Genomic DNA, 19,462 nt, shown 5'->3' on the forward strand with positions numbered 1-19,462 from the left:
GTTATCATTTCTATAGTAACGGCTCATACACAGGAGCTCGTATGGCAGATATGAACTATAAATAATCAGAATAAAAAAAAGAGCTGCTACTTAAAGTATTTATTTAGCGTTTATAGACAGAGTCTCAAGTGTCAGAGTGACGTAACTGTCGCAGTGCTTTGCAAATTTAAGAACAGACGTTTATGCTTATCAGTTTTAGAGACTGAGAAGGGGAGAGAGAGAGAGAGAGAGAGAGAGAGAGAGAGTGGGGGGGGTGACGGGGCTGGTGAGGGAATTGTATTACACTGTATTACAGCTGTAATGAAAGTGAGAGCAGGAACTAAATTGTCTTTCGGACATCGCATTATAAAGAGTTAACTGTAAAATGCGTGATGTGGTGTTCGTTAATAAATTAAATACTGTAACTCTTGGTGAATTGCTGTGGTATACATACTGGAGTACCGGACTCCAGACCATAAATTAATAATGCGCATCATCCTTCAACGATAAGGAAAATCCCTCCATATTTGGAGTTCCCCTGCACACCATTTACTGCAGATTAACATCCCAAACTGGCACACCCTGATGGAGAGAGAGGTTCCGGCTCCAGCGTGTAGTTTCCACCCCAGATGGAAAATGACTTCCGACCTTTCCTCTACAGAACATTCTTGGATTCAGCTTTCAGATTCCCTGTGTGTGTGTGTGTGTGTGTGTTGACTTGGACTCTTTCACACCATGTAAATGTCATTTCCCAATTTTAACATGATCAATAGTTTCATTGAAAATGTATGTAGCTTTAGTTTATTTCACAATTCAGTTTCAGACCAATTCACACCACTAGAGCCTGGTATCATATTTATCTCACGATGTCACAGGTGTGAAAGACACACAATGTATAAATACCGATAGTCTCGGACAAGTGTCAAACCAACCTTCCGAACTGATGTGAGCCTATTGGCCAAGACATACTCTCACAGGATGCCTGAGAACACTGATAAAATTTTGCTATTGTCTGTGAACTAGCTCTCATACTAAACTAATGTTTTTGCTGGTACAAAGCTCTTTGAATTTCCAGAAGTACACACTGAAAGCATGGTCTGATTCAGAGAATCAGTGTATGTGTGTGTGTGACTTGAAAACAGGACTGTGTGCTCTCCTTAATGTGCCTCAGAGTCCCAAAACCAAATCACAAGAAGAACCAATAAAGCTGTGTGTGTTGGGGACGGAGTAAGAAGGTGTTTATAAGTGCAGATACCTGAGATTTGATGTGTGTGAGTGTGTGTGTGTGTGCGTTTTAGAGACCTAAGATTATAGCTGCCCAGTGCACATCTCCCAGGTTACTGAGGTTAATTTGTGACAAACAAAAAAAAAAAAAAGAGAGAGGTTATTTAATTGGAGATGAGATACAAGTATGACTGCTACCAAGATAACACATGCAAAAGAAATAAAAAGTTAGAGAAAGAAAGAAAAAGCCAGAAGAGGAAGAAGTAAACAAGATAAAAGCAACAAAGAGAGAATAAGAGAGAGAGAGTGAGTTGAATAAAAATATTCCAGTTTAAAGAACCACAGACCTCTAACTGCCTACAGATCACACACAATGTGCGGCATAAGAGGGGCGCAGAGACGCAAGAGTGGGACACACACACATGCATTAGGACGGTCGTCGCTGTCGCAGCGGGGGGGGGGGGGAATAGCACTGGTGCTTCCTGCTGTGGTTCCAGGTTCCAGAGCAGGACGCTGAAGGACAAATCTGTGTTCGGTATGTGAATCTGCAGATTAACTGATATGGCCGAACTCAAATCTAGTCCTTATTAGGTATGGTTTTGTAACACAGTCACTGCCATCACAACAGGCACTGCAGAGTCTCTGCATCGGGGTGTGTGTGTGTGTGATGACTCTGCTGTCTGCGTCCCTCCATAGACAATAGCGCAGGAGCATGAATCTCTTCAGTCAGGCAGCTGCCAGGCCACGTCTCCATTCCCTTGCTCTCTCTGCCATGCACAACAAACTAAAAATAAGACTATAAGCTAACCTTCTCACTTCCACAGATACTAGCTGCCAGCATTTTATTTTAAAATCAGCAATCCCTGAAACTGATTTCTAATACAAGAATCGTAACATAGGCTTTTAGTCAATAAAAAGATGATTTAATTCGGAGTAAATGACACCGAACTGAGTTTTAATTGTTATATAACAATATATATATAAAATATAACAATTTTAATACATCATTTATTTATTTATTTTTACCAGAGCTGGGTGATGTGACAAATCATATCATGACTTGTAGGGTCACATTTTTAACATATTTTTTTTTTTAAATAAATTTTTATTTATTTAAAAAAAGAAAAAAAAACAAAAAAAAAACACTAAATTTCAAAATGAGGAAAAAATAAAAATTAAGAATTTTATTTTAAAAATCAGGTGCATTTTTTATTTATAAAGAAAAAAAATGTTTAAAAAATTACGAATTTCTTCGTAGTTTCTTCTATAAAAAGAAACCACGACATCCAAAGTTTCAGACAAGCTCAAGGAAATATTTTATTATTAAATAATTGTTTAAATACTAATAATAAATTATTATTATTATTGTCATATTGCCCAGCTCTAAATAGAGCTACTACTTATTTCTTAATGCTGCTGGCTATTCTGTGCAGCGTTGATACCTTTAAGGTTTTGAATTCACAAATGCGCTTGCAATGTATTACGCGAGAGCATGAATTAATAATGAATTCACTCGATAATAATGTAGTGTTTCTTTTCACGTCGAGCGTTTTTGAAAGGTTTACTTCACTTACTGGAGCAGAGAGCGCTGTAGAGATGAGGAGGAGGGCAGCCAGGCTTACTTGACTTTAAATAAAATACAAATAAAAAAGAAAAAGAACGAACAAAATAAAAAGCTGCCTGCGATATTATCTACATGCCTAGTCAGCGAATAATGCAGTCCCAGTTGCACAAGCACCATGCCAGCACATAATGACAGAGGGTACTGTACACCGAATCACTGTGTTGGAGAGACAGAGAGAAAGAGACAGAACGTGTGAGAGAGAGACAGAGAAGGTGTGTGCAAGGAACAGAGACAGAGAGATAGAGAGAGAGAAAGACAGAGTGAGATAAGCGTTACAAGGAGCCCCTAAAGAGACAGGAGTAGGAGAGCAGAGCGTGCAGATACAAACCGGGTCAGAGCTGCTTAGCTAATTGGGGCCAATTCGCTGCGGGAGAGAAATGTCGAACACCCCAAGTTGTGTACAATACTGTAAATATCTGAAATTACTGTCCTACACAGACACTAACACAAAAACAAAACACATACACAGATCACTGGAGTGCAATCACACACACACTCGCATACAGCCATTACACACACACTCATACTCTCATGCTCACTTAGAGTGGAGTGGAGAACACACTGACTATATAACACAACCAACATAAAGTGTTTAACGGTCATCTATTAATCTGTTAACGTTAATTGCTGTGATGTTTACGTTGCATCATTATAAAACAATGCCTCAGGTTTCAGCAATATGAAAAAACAAATATTTCTGTTACCAAAGAGTGAAGGAGAGGGTTCAGGACAGTGTCAGCAACGCTAAAGCTGTGAAGCAGGTTCATGGAAGGTCCTTACAAAGTGGCTGGAAGGGGCTAATCTAATTCCTGACACTCAGCAGCTAGTGTCCGGACATTCGAGTTATTTGGGCAACGAAATGAAACGAATGCATCGATAGAGTGGATATTAAAAGTGTATCCTAGACGGAAGCCGTTCCTAATGTAAGAAACATCTGCTTGAATCACTCCAAATTGTATGGACCTTTGAGATCCATACCAGTGGTGAAGCATGGTGGTGGCAGCATTAAGCTCTAACCAAGGTAGCTGCAATCATCGACAGCTCCGAATAAGTCAGAACCCAAATCTAAATCAAATCAAACACCTAGAGAATGATTTACAAGCAAAACCCTCTTGCAATTTGATAAATATATTGTATAAAGGACGAGTGAAATAAAAAGGCCAAATCAAGATGTGCCAAGTCGGTATATTTTTGGCACTGCTGTATTATATGCTGAGTGCTTTAACAAAGTATTAGCTATGGGGTGTATATACTTATGTAACCAACCCACTGTATTTAATTTTCCCTTAGAACTTTAACATTTTTCATTTGAATGTTTTTGTTTGCTGTGACATTAAAATGGAAAAAGATCTAACGATTCATTTTCATCATCTTTTTTTTCTTTTCTCCAGGGGGTGTTTAGACATTTTTATATCCACTGTAAACAGATAAACAAACACAGTTGGAGATTTGCTTTATTCTAAAAGCAACTCACTGAGCTCCAAAATGCCACACAAGTGGCACGGATTTGTGTTTGCCGTGCACAAGCGAACAAGGTCCTTCAGAGACTCGTTATCTATAAACCTCTTTGTAAGTGCAAATACACGCAAGGTGTGAACCTTCTGAACCGGCTCTGACTATTTAAAACCTTAAAAGGTTTAGCTTTGTATTAATAAAAACTGCTGGAGCGTTCTAACATTTCTAAACAACATCGACCAGATGCGTTTGTTAGATTTTTTTTTTTTTTTTTTAAAAAGGACAGTGTGTCATCCACTCCACGCTTTTTAAAATCGATAAACATGTCACATTGACAGAGACGGGTCATAAGCATGACCACCTACAGATAACATCATCGGTCACGCACTCTTCCACAAACACACAGCACTCATATCTGTGATCAAAGTAAAACGGTGTGCGGGTTGATCACAGTGATTGGTACAATCCAACAGCTCTCCTCTCCTCCATGGTGTGACTATGGTAACGACACTGAGGGAGGGGAGAGAGAGCTGGGAAGGACTCTAAGGGACATAAAATCACAAATAAAATGGGAGTTACTCTGTTTAAAAAGTGGGCGACATGACACTGAAGGGGCGGGGCTGACAGCAGAGGAGGTGTGGCTATAAATTCTTGACTGCACCAATCATCCACTCATACACACAATCAGTCGTGGATCTAATCCAATGGTATGAGGTGAGGGGTGCGACCTTACCGATTCTATGGGCTTGTCCAGGGAGGCCTGTTCCAACTCCAACTGGCCCTCGTCATACTGGTCAAAGTGATTCCCACCCTGCGGTCACAAAGAACGAAGACGCATTTAATAATAAAAATTTTTTTAAAAAAACATGCAACTAATACCAGAACAAAATTGTGGATTTGACGACAACATGATCTGATGCTGAAACGAATTAAACTGGAAACGGTTGCATTTTTTGTTAGGAATTCTTCGTTACATTTGCAGTGAGTGAGTGATGTCCAAGTTTGTTTGTTTTTTCTGACCGATATCTGTGGATACTCCAGGTTTCGGTACGAGTGATGCGGTCACTTAAGAAAAAAACTGCAAGGAAAACCGGCCTGAGCATGCAAGAAAAAACTGCTTCGGTCATCTGCATGAAAACCGGTAATGTGTTACTCAGCCCAGATAAACAAGCCAGAAAAATAAGGGCACCTTCTGAAGGAGGATCCAAAAAACAGACCTCTTTTTACATGATATCATAGACTCAGTCACCACTGGGTCACAATGTATTCGAAAGCTGACTCATTTATGATAAAAGAACGTCCTAAAATGGTTTAGTCCTCTTAAACATCATCGTAACACAATGCTAACAATTCTCTATTGATTAAAGAACCACAAAATACTTTTTAATCCGTATGGAGTCATTTTAATGTCAGGAATAAAATGGCTGATGTTACAGCAGCCCGAAACTCCCTTCACCGACATCTTTCTTTTCATTTTAATAAAGCCTAATTCATCCAGGAATAAATTTACACAGGGTCCATGGGGAATTTCCTAATTTGCAGGTGCAACTCTGATTTTATTTCCGTCCAGATCGGCTATTTCTGCGTTTTTCTCCATCCTCCTTTGACAAAATAGAGCAGATACAGCCCCAGACTCAGCAGACGTCAAACTTGTCATTTTTCTATGTGTCCGTCACCTCACTTCATAGCCGCATTTAAAATCACGCCTTTATTGCTCTCCGGATACGAGAGATCTATCACGGGTGAGATGTGTAGGACGTTTTTATACACGTCTCCCTGATAAACTAATCCAAACCGAATAGGGCTCAATACAACTGTTGCGTGTTAAATTAAAGAAAAACTGCTAAGCTTTTAGCAGAAAACAAACTACTTCACGTCTCTAACGCTAAACAAACATCTCCTTACGGTAAAGAGGTCACTGTAGGTCACTATATCAACAGTGACATGTTTAGGGTCAAGTCTACATGCTATTGTGTCCCTGTGCAAGTTGTTACTATGGAAACAATGACGTATTATTTGGAGCGCATTAACATAAACCTATGATTTCCCTGCGAGTGTTTACGTGCAAACAAAGCATTCATATAACGAATAAAGCTGGTGAACCAAGTCGTCTTAGCTGATATATAATTTTAACACACACACTGAGAAGACATTCTGCAGTCACATCTCTTCGACGTCTCTAGAACCTCAATGACATTCCAATGATAAATCAGTCATTCAAATCCCTGCCCTCATTTCATCTACATCTAAACCGCTCTAACCAGCTCACACTCCCATGCCAGAGCCAAAACCCTAAGAGCATTTACCTCAATTACTTCAAACTGCTACCAACTCTTACTCGGAAACGCTGTGCCGAGGGCCACAAATTAACGAGGTTTAACACACTGACACGGATACAGCCTGCGGAGACACACAACAAACCCCGGAGCACAGTTTAGGCTCGCCTGTTCTCTTTGCTCCATGGGGACCCTCGTCGGAGGGTGTGAACAGTCTCGCCGCGAGCTTGCGAAAGTAGAAATCCGCCTTCCAACAGCGCTTATAAATAGAAATTAAACACCGCCTGTCTTGTAACACACAATCATGAAACCTATGTTAATCCCACCCACGATTTACGCCTTACTCATGCACACGTTCGTCTCTCATAACCTGCAGCAGGACTGCGTGTTTTTTGGGTGCAATCCTGACTGCAGTTACTTACTGAGATTAACAGTGTGCGATTCCTAACACAACACATTTGTTAACTGCGCAAGAGACGAGACCTTCGCAGACGTCTCTTCTCTTTTCTCAACAAGCTACGATTTCAACGCTCTTGCGATGGTGATGAACAAAGCTCAGTCCAGCTTTCAGTCCAGCTCGGTGAACAACAGAAAACTGGATTCTGTAACAAAAAAAACAAAGAAAGCAGAAAACAAAGATGGTTTCATGGCGTCGGGTTTCTTCCAATACAACAGCATTTCAAGACTCGCTTCACGACGTCAGGGAGGCAGGCGATGGTGAAGGAATCAACGCTTTGCAAAACGATGATGATAAAAAAGAAAAAAAAAATCAAAGTGCTGTCTGCGTCCCTTCTACTTTAAAAATCCTCTGCTGCCTGAATTTTACACCAAACACAGCAGGGACTACACGTGGGATCAGACGAGCCAAAAGGTTAGCTTTGAAACGGCTGGGGAGAAAAAGAAAAAAGATACACAAGAAATCCCAGCTAAGTGGAAAACTTTAGATTGAAGCCACGGTGGTCTGGCATATGAAAAGTGCTTCTGTTGCACAAGGCAGATCCAAAATAACTTTCCTGCTCATGAAATCAACACGAAGACGGACAGTACGGAGATCATGAAGCTGCATAATGAGTAATTTGTTGCTACAGTATTTCAACTCGCAGCAGAAAGCGTGCGTGTTCGCGTACGGACCATAACCTCGCTACACTTCAAACCGAGAGATGTCGGCTATTAAATATAAAATTTGTTAAAACTAACGGGAACAATGTTGACTTAACTAAAACCCCAGTGAATTACATGTACACCTTTGCCGCTACCTCTCTTGAAGCGTCTGTATGTCATTAAAGCTCCTGCCAAATCTCTGCCCTAATGGTCACTGCAGAGGAGGACAGCGAGTTCAGATGTTTCTGCTTCACAGGATGATTTCAAAGCGCTGCTCCGACGCTCCGGAGTCTTCAGAGGCATATTCATGCAGGAACAAATACCGCTTTCAATATTAACCACAAACATACTTTGATTAGCAAACATGCAGCTTTAACCCTTAGAGGTCTGATACCTTATTTTACGATCCTAGAGATGTTCTAACATGCTCTGAACATTGTTCTTATTTCAGTTACCGACAGCACATTAATGCCAAAACTCTCATGACAGTATATTCAACAAGTTCTGCTACAATATGCATGAGCATGTTTATATTGTTAGGAAAATCAAGTTTAAGCTTGTTTAGCAATAAAACAAAATTACTGAGAGGTTGATACAACACATTTACGCAAACTTTTTGTGCCCTGAATTATGTAGTCTTTGTTACAACACTGATGTGAAAACCATCCTGTTCATTCATTCGCATAAAGTCCCCCTGAAGTCCCTGTGGCTCATGATGCCATTTAGTTCCTTAGGGAACGTATAGGTATGGGTTTAACACGTTTGAATAGTCTGCGCAGATCATTAGCACATGAATAGCGCACGCTGGGAATGGGTGTGTCTAGATTAGCACTAATGAGCCGAGACAGAAAATTTCATTTTAAATCGTCTTCAAGGTTTCTATAGACGTATTCCTTGTGTCTGTGCCATTCCATTCAATTTATTAAGTTCGTCATTTACAAAATCGCAACTTTTTTATTTATTGTAAGCGGATACAAATAAAAGTCGACCTGCTGCAGTTCAGAATGATGTCTTTCTCTCTTCTGTATGACCGTAAATGGCGGGGTATTTTAACTCGCTACGAGAAAAACTCCAAGATTTATCATTCATAACTCAATATAGTAGAAAAATGTAATGAAATTTTCAACAGCAGGAGTCACAGCCAAGTCACGATGGCTGTCAGAAGATTTAAATGTCTGTCTGCAGACAAGAATAAAGCGTTGTATGACAATGTGCGTTTCCTTTTTCCGCCTAGTTTAGATCCTACACCGATTAGCCAGCACATTAAAATGACCTGGACTGTACTATGTATATCCCCTTGTGCAGTCAAAACAGCTCTGACCCTGCATGCCATGGACTTTACAAGACCTCTAAAGATGTGCTGTGGTATCTTGCACCAAGACGTTAGCAGCTGATCCTGTAAGGTGAAAGTTTTGGGCCTTTTTTTTTTTGTCCAGCACATCCCACATGATCAGACTGAAATCTTGAGAATTTGGAGGCCAATTCAACACTGTCATGTTCATGAAGCTGTTCCGTGTGATTTGACAAAACGGGCTAGCCAGTGAGCCTTGGGTGTCCATGACCCTGCCGCCAGTTCACTACTCAGTCCTTGGACCACTTTTGTTAGGTACTAAGCATATTACCTAATTGTCTAAACTGCTGTTTTGGAGATGCTCTGACAGTCACTTGCTGCTAATATATTCCACCCCTAGGCAGGTGGCATGGGAACAAGCTCATTATTATTCACGTGTCAGTGGCTTTAATGCTATGATCGGTAATAAACTTGCTGTCAATTTACACAGCACCTTTCACACACCCAAGGTCACTTTACAATTACAAAGGGGGGAAAAACACACACACACGCAGAGTCCTCCAAAGCTTCCGGGATCTAATTTCAGTGACGTAGTCACTCATAGTCCGCTTACAGACTACGTGTGTGTGTGTGTGTGTTTACAGTCCTGACTTTTGCAGCATTCGTGACTGGGTTAACGGGGTGAAGACCTACTAAAAGTTAACGACTGCAGCTAAAGCAGACTCGTAGCAAACATTTTTTAAGCTGTAATAATGTGATGTATTCACGACACACACTGCATAGGTCACGCCCCCCTCTTTACCCCTCCTCCAAGCCACAGGCAATATTATCGTCAATCAGCGACAGTTGGGTGTCGTGATCGGATGATGGCACAAGCCTACTGCACATCTGTGAAACTCATCACTGAAACTGAAACACACTGAATAGGCCGAACAGGGAGAGTGAGCAAAATCAACAGAAGCCTTAGACAGATAACCTTGTCTGTTCTGACCTTCTGGAGGGACTTTCAAAAGATCAGCAAGCTTAAAGTTTCAATAAGACAGATGGCTTCGGCGTAGGCTCAGGACCCACTCATGCTTCAATCCAAATAGCTTCTCATGCCTTCATGGTGTCGTAAAAGTCACTTCAAAAAAAAAAAAAAAAGTCTCTGTGTACAAAACACTCTCTTCCCTGATGGATAGTCACAAATGACAATCTCGCACATGGAGAAGGACCTAGAGCTGTCAACATGGCCACTGTTCCGCCTGAGGAATGCTACAGCTGTGCCAATCTCCAGCCCAAAATCTATGATTACTGAATATAGAGAACTGGGAATCGAGGTCAAGCAAAGAAAATAAAACAAAACAAACAGCCGAAAAGCATGCTTGTCTGAAAAACAAAACTGGGAAAAGAAAGACAGCTCCAACATGCCCGCAATATAATGATAATGAACAATAATAATGATAATGAAGTGATAATGAACAATAGAAACAAAATAGTAGAAAAACTAGCAATAAACTGAATGTAAATGTCAAACAGAAGGCATCCGGTAAAAGAACTATTTACTTTCAGAGTTAAAACAACTGCAAGTTTCTCTATTGGCTAGTTTAAAGGAAAGAAAAATAGCCTACATGCTACCATATTATAATCAACCCAACATTAAAGCACAAAATGGCTCATATACGTTGTGTATGCAAAATTCTTTCGTATTTAACTCCAAACAATGTTTCATTTTGCCTCAAGTTCAAAATTAAAAAGCTTCAAGCAGTATCCAGCAATTCAAGAAATCTAAATATATATTAACTCTGTCCGAAAGGCAAACGCGACACTTCTCTAAGTCTTCAGCAAGAGACTATTTTTGTGTGGATTTAACTTTCCTTAGATGCTGAGTAGTCATTAGTTTCAGCGTTAATATAGAGCCAAGGACCCTATTTATGGGTATCGCAGAAAAAAAGAGCATCTGTTTCCTCCATTAGAGGCAAGCAGAGAAGAAAAAATAACAACTGCAGTTAGACAACCCAACACGTTTTGCGAAGAACCGAGCTGAACATTTGTTCGCCGTGAAAGACCATCTGTCTGCAGATAACAGCATCTCATCGAGGCCTCTCTCTGAGGTAGGTGGCTGAAAAGCTGAATTTACAAACTGGTGTCACCATGTGGCCTGCTAAACAAGCAACAAACACGGCAGAATGAGCGGAAAAAAACGTGTTCGAAAGACATACGTGTTAGAATATCTCGTGTCTTTATGCTGGGTCGCGCACGAGGTGACGACATTTTGGCGAGGGCCAAATATTTCATCTTTAACACAAACCGAAAAGGTGATTTTTTAAAAAATTGGTGTATTTGGAGCAAACACTAGAGCACTGATCCGATGAAACACGTTGGCAAAACTTAACACAAGAACAGGTAAATATACACGGGACAAGCTCCAAGTCTAAAACGGAAGACAATTTTAGCATTATAAGCACGAACTTGCAAATCAGCTATGCAAAAGCATGAACACAGGAGAGGCATTGTAATGGGTAAAGCCAAGAAAGACTCATTCAGCATACAAAACAGGACCAAGCTTTAAATTATACAACTTCCAGCCTTGCCATGTTAGTGCCCTTTGTCACTAGGTCTGGCAACATTTTTAGGCCCCTTAAGCAACTTTATCCAAAAAAAAAAAAAAAAAAAAGAACCAATGACAAATAGCTGTCTGATAGCTGTCACTATTAGTAACTAATAACTAACAGATATTAGTCCTGCACTTGACACAGCTCTTCAGCTCACATCTCTGCTACTGGTAGGATGAGTTGCAGGAGGGAGCAACCAGTGTGCAATACCTGACAGAGTTCTGCTTGCGTGAGCCGATAACCAATCAATGATCAACTGATCCCTCCTGTTAACAATAAACAATCACTGATCACCAATATTCACAATCACTAATAACCAATATTCCCAATAACCAATCACCAATATTCATAACCAACACTTTTCATAAGCACCAATCACCACCATTCCCAATAACCAATATTCCTAACCACCAAGCACCACCACTGACCAATCACCTATATTCCTAATCACCACTCACCAATATTCCCAATCACTAATATTTGTAATCAACACTTTTCATAAGCACCAATCACCACTATTTCTAAGCACCAATCACCACTTTTCCCAATGATCAATCACCCATATTCCTAATCACCAATCACCACTATCAACCAAGCACCGGATATCCAATCACTAACATTTCTAATCACCACTTTTCATAAGCACCAATATACCCACTGTTCCCAAAAACGGATCATCACTGATCACCAACGTACCCAACAAATCCATAACTGATCACCGGTTCCACCACATTGTTTCACAACAACCAATCACCATCGCCTGTTCCTCTCTCACACACTTTCTTTTGTGTCCATATCCCAAACCCCTTACTACCGGAACTTTACGTTGTATTCTTGACAGAAAATGACCAATAAATAAATAACGACTTGACCAAAGACTTGTTTCTATAACAAAGAGGTTATACACCACCCCCCACCCTTATAATAAAAACCTCCTCCTTCACGTGCCTCCCGACATGCAAATGATCCTGACCATCCGTCCGGTGAATATTGAAACGAGCTCGTGACGTCATCCGGCGACCTCTATCTCCTGATTCACTTTCCCCTGAAAAGACTTGCGGACTGTCACCGATTCCCATCACTCGTGCTAATCTAACACGAATCCGGCTAGCTTTATTATTAGCCACCTCATGAATGAAGCGTTCCAGGTTCCGGTCCGTCCAAGTTTTCCAGTTTTATTCACAATACATTGCATGATTTAATGCGACACAGATTTTTCCTACTTGCTGGGGGGGGGGAAATAACAGCGATAACAAAAGGACAAACCGACCGCGGGGTGTGTTAGAGATATAGATATAGATTAGCCTACAAGCTAGCGTATATCTGACAGCATTATTTATTAAAATTCTGCTTTGTGTAAAAAAAAAAAAATGCTTAAACAACGCTGAACGAATAGCAGGGCTGCATTGGTGCTGTCGGCATATTTACATGTAACGTGTTCGGATAAAATTAAACATAATGAGTGCAATTCTGAGCAAATTTTCGTATATTCAAAGCAGGCTAAGCTGCACAAGGGGCTGGATATCTGCGTCAATAACAACTTTCAATGCAAAGGCAAGGAAAACGGTTCGCTTCTGCGTATTTATCAGCATTTAGCCGTGTTAGCTCTTTCTCTATTGCTAGTCTATCGCACTTAGCTAAACACGTTAGCACAGAGCTAGCCCTCTTAAGCTCGTCACTCTCTCCAGCGCTACGGAAACAAGCTGAAAAGAATTACGGGCGCTGCGGAAAGGATCGCTGCGCGCAATTCTTGTTTCGTATGGTCATCTTTGTCGGTTGTGTTTACCTGGAAATCACGTTCTTCGTTAAACCTTGAAAATCTGTCAGCCATTTTGTGTCAGCCCTCTCTCTCTCTCCTCTCGCGTCTCTCCTTCGTTTCGGAATCTGAAGCGTCTGCAACGCCTACAGGCCAAAACAGAAGAGGAAAAGGGCCAATGGCAAAGCGAGTCAGGTTGATTGATGGGTTCGTCATCCAATCAGATCGCGAGACAGAACGGGCTTTCAGTAACTTAGCGTGTTTATGTATTATAAACAGACTTTGTGTGTCGGCTTTAACAGATTTAAAATTCATTTTTACTATATTTATATTTATGCGCGCAAATACTGTTATGGAATCTTACGCTTTATCCCTTATTTGGTCAATCGTTCTTTAAATGTCCGTTGCGCTATATAGAGTTGCAAAGCTACACGGAGGTGGCGCCCTCTAGTGGTGTATATGAGCATTTATCAACCTCATTGTTTCTTTGAGCTACACATTTATTTGGATAATCTTATTGGTTATAGAGAAAAAAAAAACAGCGTTATAATAAATAATAATAAAGAAGAAAACTTTTTGAATGCATTCTTTCTTAGACTAATAACAGCCAAACAAACCCTTTTTAAGGATGGCAATAGTATTTATTTTAAATACATGTCGTGTCATTGGTTTTGGGGGTGAAATAAAAGTTTCTCTAGCTTTAATTCATTTAACGCTATATAAGCAGTGGTAGCTGAAGTGGTTAAGGCTCTCGGTTGTTGACCGGAAGATCTGGGTTCAAGCTGCCAGCCTTGGGCCCTTGAGCAAGGCCCCCAACCCACCCTCTGTGCTGCATCATGGCTGACCCTATGCTCTGACCCCAACCTCCAAGGAAGAAAGACTTTTACTGTGCAGTTATGTATATGTGATAAATAAAGACTTCTTACTAAATGGTGCATTTAACAATTGACGCCCTGTAATGGACTGGGATAGGCTCCAGCAGATCCCCGTGACCCTAATTAGGAATAAAGCAGGAATAGAAAATGGATGGATGGATGGCATTTTCACATTGTACAACCAATTCAACAGAAAAATGTAAAACGTTGTATTCTAACATTTATTTTCTATTGTCATTTCTGCCCATTCTCTTAAAGTGTGCTAATGATTCTGGAGATAACAGTAAATTCTTACAATGTATTCCGACTCAGTAAAGTGTTTTGGTGTCTTTTTCATACAAATAAATCAATAAACTAATGCAATGCACAACGTAGGTCTAAATTAAAGACAATCTTAGATATAAGACAGGATAATTTGATTACTCAGCAGCAAAATGAATTTGTAATGGGCAGGACAATTATGATGGTTTAGGATGAGGCTCCATTTGTACTTCCACAGTGAACACCCTTCTGAAGCATTATAGGATAAGAACACCCAACTAATAATCTGTTCTCTATCTGCCGCTATCTGCTAAAACCCAGAAGAGGCTGGGTTTCTTTTTGAGTCTGATTGCACTTTTCTTCCTCATGCCACCACTGTGGCTTCTGGCTTGCTTATTAGGGATCTAACTGTAAAAGCAATATACATATAGAATTGAATTCAATTGTTTTAGGGCTTTCAAAACAGCCACTGAAAAATCTGTACACTATCAGATTGTACATGCATGCTTATGGAAGAGTGTTTTAATGTCAATCTATTTAAGGATAATAATGAAGACATGAGTTCTGGGTACTAGTATATGTAATTGTTTCTATTTTTCTTTAATCTAGTTTGCTCAGAATTTTGACTGAACCTGGAGACTATTATCTTTAGCATGTTGTATTGATGCATGTTGCGTCTGTCGACTGACATTGATAAACCTTAGCTGAATGGGGTGTTGAGTGTCATACCCTCTGCCTCTCCATTCAGCCCGATCAATTGAAATAAGCCAGAAAAAGTTGTACATATTTATTAAATATGTACAAATGATTTCCATTATTTCATTAGCAAGTCCTATATACAGGTTTTATCATCAGGTACACAGTTTCAAATAAAATGAAGATCTGATGGTCACCAAAATACTTAAGAAGACAGTACTGAAAACGTTAAACATCTCTCTGTTATGTTCTCCAGCTCCAAAGGTTAACAGTTTTTGGTGAACGTTTTGTCTTTGTGTATTTAATTAACATCAAGAATGATTTCAATACCCAATCCAGCATGTTCTACAGACTAAAAATAAGAATACAGAATTAGGTCACTTCACCGACAGACAATCATCTTTATATTACACACTGCAGGCATTCTGAAAAGAATACTTTTTTAGTGTTTTGATCCATTTAATTATCTCATTGGATTACATTTGCACTGAATAACACACACACACACACACACACACACACACCAGGTTGTACTGATATTGAAAGTGAAATTAGTTGTAGTCAATTATTTTCTAATTTGATTCAAATTTATTTAGCACAGACACAGAGGTGACAGTGGCAAGGGGAAAAAAAACTCCCTGAGGTGACATTTGGAAGTAACCTAGAGAGGAACCATCCTATTCCCTGCAAAAGTCAACCTTCTTTAGTGTGATTATGAGTCATGACTTATCCTTAACTCTATTGCATAAAGTCATACAGTAGGAAGTGTGTTGAAATGACCATCAGTAGGCACACAGTCGGAGTCATTTTAGCTTCCACTGGATCTTTTTTATCTTTATCTCTGTATATATGAAAGCAGCAGTAAGTGATGGATCATGCTAGAGGCATGTGTCCAAGTGTCAATCCTTCTACAGCAGCAATTTTATCGGTGTATACGTTAATACAGTTAAAAACAATCATTCCCTCACCAGCCTCAATTTCCTTTTTCCGTTGAATTTCATAAGATAAGGTTTGCCATGCTACAAAGAAACTGCAAACTGTCAGCTCTTCTGCCTTGACCACATTTTCACACGATGGAAAACGCAAACCAACAACTTTAGTCCGATTATACAAAGATAGCACACAGAAAGTACATTAATATAAATCTGTGATTTGTTTTTCAGCCTGAACTGCAGCCAGTACTGCTGCTGCACCTTCTGAAAAAAAAAAAAAAACAGGTTTGAGAATTCAGCCCCTGTCTTATGTCTATGAGGTAAGATAATTACTGTGAGGTAAAACTATTAGGAAAGGCTTCATATAAGTGAGGAATGTATGTCTGGACCTGGTGTCCCAGCTGGGACTGAAAACAACCAGATTGTTTTTAAAGATATGTTGATGGCTATCTGAAATCTGAAACAGCTCTGTATTTTCACTTCCTGCTTGTTTCAGTGGTTTTGCCATGAGGTTGGTGTTCTGGAATGACGCTCAGTTGGTTTCAGGTCAGTTGTATAGCTAGTCTTTGAGGAAAGTTTCTTTAACACGGCTGAGTGGTTATCAAATGGGGTTCAAGAAGCAGAGTCGGGCGTCTGTGATCAAATGTATATTTATTACATATATATTTATTGTTATTAGTCAGGTTCATTAAATCGACGATTATTCCAAGTAACAATTTTGGTTTTGTTAACTAATAATGTCAATTTGGACTTAATTGGCTAGACATTTAGGAATAAAACAACATTCAAAACATTATTGTATTGCTTATCTGTCACATTATCAACGGTGACAGTTTGACTGACAGCTAAATGTGCCCATGCCACATACTTCACTTGAGATAACAGTTGTTTTTCTACATGTTTCCTTTATTCCATCACTCTGGTACGTGTTACACTTCCTCGTATCTGGTCGTTTTTTTTTCTTCTCCAGAACCCTTAATATAATGTTTAGCACTTTGAAACTTGACCTTTCTCTCTGTTTCTATCCTTTAGGCAAAGTCATGTGTGTACATGGTGATGTGGTTGAACTCCTTTGAGTTCTCCTTCTGACTCTCACACTCCTTTGAGATCATAATCTTCATGATTTCTGGATTCTCATAATTGCTCAATATTTACTGTATCAAAATTTCGACCTTTGTATTTTTTGCTTAACAATACTCCACCATGACACAAGACTCAGCAGAGTTAACAGATGACTTTGACAACACGGGGAGTTTTACGTGAGAAGTAGATATTGTGCAAGCTGTTTTCAAATTGCTTGTCATGCTGGGTGAAAGTTCTGCTCGAATTGCCACTAAACCTAAGCCACATGGCTTTCCCCAGTGCCTACCTTAGAAACACTGAATACAAGTGAGAAATACAATAATCTGGATTGTTTTGAAAGAAAAATGTGAACGCTTCCTTTTGCACTTCCTGTATTTTTGCTAGCAATGCGGTTACAGTACCCACCTCCGCTTCATTTAATCGAGATAGATTTGAAAAATGCATATCAAATGCGGTCCACAGGACATGCAGGTCATGTAAGGCGGTCATGAAAAGAAAATGGTATCATTCACCAGCAGGGGGCACAGTGAATACCTCATGAGGAGGCCATATGTTCTGATTTAAGCCCCTTCAGTGTTCCAAAAATTGTCCATCACGTCCTGAGAGGATATGAATTTACTGTGTGAAATTGTAGAAAAGTCACTAGCTGCTTACGCTATTGTTCTGTATTTTGTTCATCACTGCCGTAAACCCAAGCACAAAGTGTAGAGAAGTGGGAAATAACAAAGGACAGTCACCCTATGTGACCTGCATATTAATCCTCATAAGCAACATCTGGTCTTCACCGGCATTCAAGATTTATTTACTGTTTTTAAAACTTCTTTCATTGACACACTGGTCTATTATCTCTTTGGTTAACAGTTTAACACATTACTGTAATGCTGTTTGACTATTTGCTGAAAGTGTGTGTGTTCAAACTCTCAACTCGAAAATAACTCTTCTCCTCCTAAACCGGACTTAAGTTAGTGATGTCAAATGAACATGACCTTTCACAGTATCAGCAGTAAACAAATCAGCATGTCATCAATTTCAACAAGTTATATTGTGTGAACTAGTGCGCGTTTTAGACGAATCAGCATACAGAGATATTCACTTCACTGTTTTGAGGAGGTAAATATACATCCCTTATCACAGTGAGCTATCTAGTTCGTTGCTCACAAAGTTTACTTTGTAGCTTGAACACACTGAGGTCAAATATGTGGTCATTCCAACTTCTTGCTGCTGAGGCAATTTAGTCAGTCCAGCTTTCTCACCTGTACTTCTCTACTCAAACAGATCCTCCAAAGCTTCATGCTAATGCTGCTGTCAACACCAGCAACTTGTCTTTTCATATATATATTATATATATAGATTATATATATATATAATCCGTTTCAAACCAAAGAACAGTATAGGTAATGTTACTAGTCTCCTTGTGATGTCAGGGTGGCACCACTACAGACAATCTCCTTGTTATGTCAGAGTAGCATCATTACAGACAATCTCCTTGCGATGTCAGGGTGGCATCACTACAGACAATCTCCTTGCGATGTCTGGGTGGCATCACTACAGACAATCTCCTTGTTATGTCAGAGTAGCATCACTACAGACAATCTCCTTGCGATGTCAGGGTGGCATCACTACAGACAATCTCCTTGCGATGTCAGGGTGGTATCACTACAGACAATCTCCTTGTTATGTCAGAGTGGCATCACTACAGACAATCTCCTTGTTATGTCAGAGTGGCATCACTACAGACAATCTCCTTGTTATGTCTTAGTGGCATCACTACAGACAATCTCCTAGCAATGTCAGGGTGGCATCACTACAGACAATCTCCTTGTTATGTCAGAGTGGCATCACTACAGACAATCTCCTAGCAATGTCAGGGTGGCATCACTACAGACAATCTCCTTGTTATGTCAGAGTGGCATCACTACAGACGATCTCCTAGCAATGTCAGAGTGGCATCACTACAGACAATCTCCTTGTTATGTCAGAGTGGCATCACTACAGACAATCTCCTTGTGATGTCTGGGTGGCATCACTACGGACAATCTCCTTGTTATGTCAGAGTGGCATCACTACAGACAATGTCCTAGCAATGTCAGGGTGGCATCACTATAGACAATCTCCTTGTTATGTCAGAGTGGTATCACTACAGACAATCTCCTTGCGATGTCAGGGTGGCATCACTACAGACAATCTCCTTGCGATGTCAGGGTGGCATCACTACAGACAATCTCCTTTCGATGTCAGGGTGGCATCACTACAGACAATCTCCTTGCGATGTCAGGGTGGCATCACTACAGACAATCAGTACACTACAACGTCTC

General features: G+C 40.0%; 1 protein-coding gene across 5 annotated transcripts in view; it reads right to left on the reverse strand.

The window, feature by feature from the left end:
• gpatch8 (G patch domain containing 8) overlaps positions 1–13,453 on the reverse strand; it is a 30,956-nt gene extending 17,503 nt beyond the window's left edge. For 3 of the 5 annotated variants that reach the window (XM_058411302.1, XM_058411270.1, XM_058411273.1), the window contains exons 1-3: positions 13,331–13,382; positions 5,016–5,093; positions 3,156–3,191 (exon numbers count right to left, since the gene is read on the reverse strand). Coding sequence is in view for 1 of the 5 variants with exons in the window: in XM_058411262.1 (XP_058267245.1) it covers positions 5,016–5,093; positions 13,331–13,375 (123 nt within the window). In the remaining 4 variants the exon portion in view is untranslated. Of the gene's footprint in view, positions 1–3,155; positions 3,192–5,015; positions 5,094–13,330 lie in introns of those variants that run through there. The other 2 variants (XM_058411262.1, XM_058411281.1) reach the window with 2 other exon arrangements.
• Between the last annotated feature and the right edge of the window lie 6,009 nt (positions 13,454–19,462).

Source organism: Hemibagrus wyckioides, linkage group LG02, assembly GCF_019097595.1.
Source record: "Hemibagrus wyckioides isolate EC202008001 linkage group LG02, SWU_Hwy_1.0, whole genome shotgun sequence".
NCBI lineage: Eukaryota > Metazoa > Chordata > Actinopteri > Siluriformes > Bagridae > Hemibagrus > Hemibagrus wyckioides.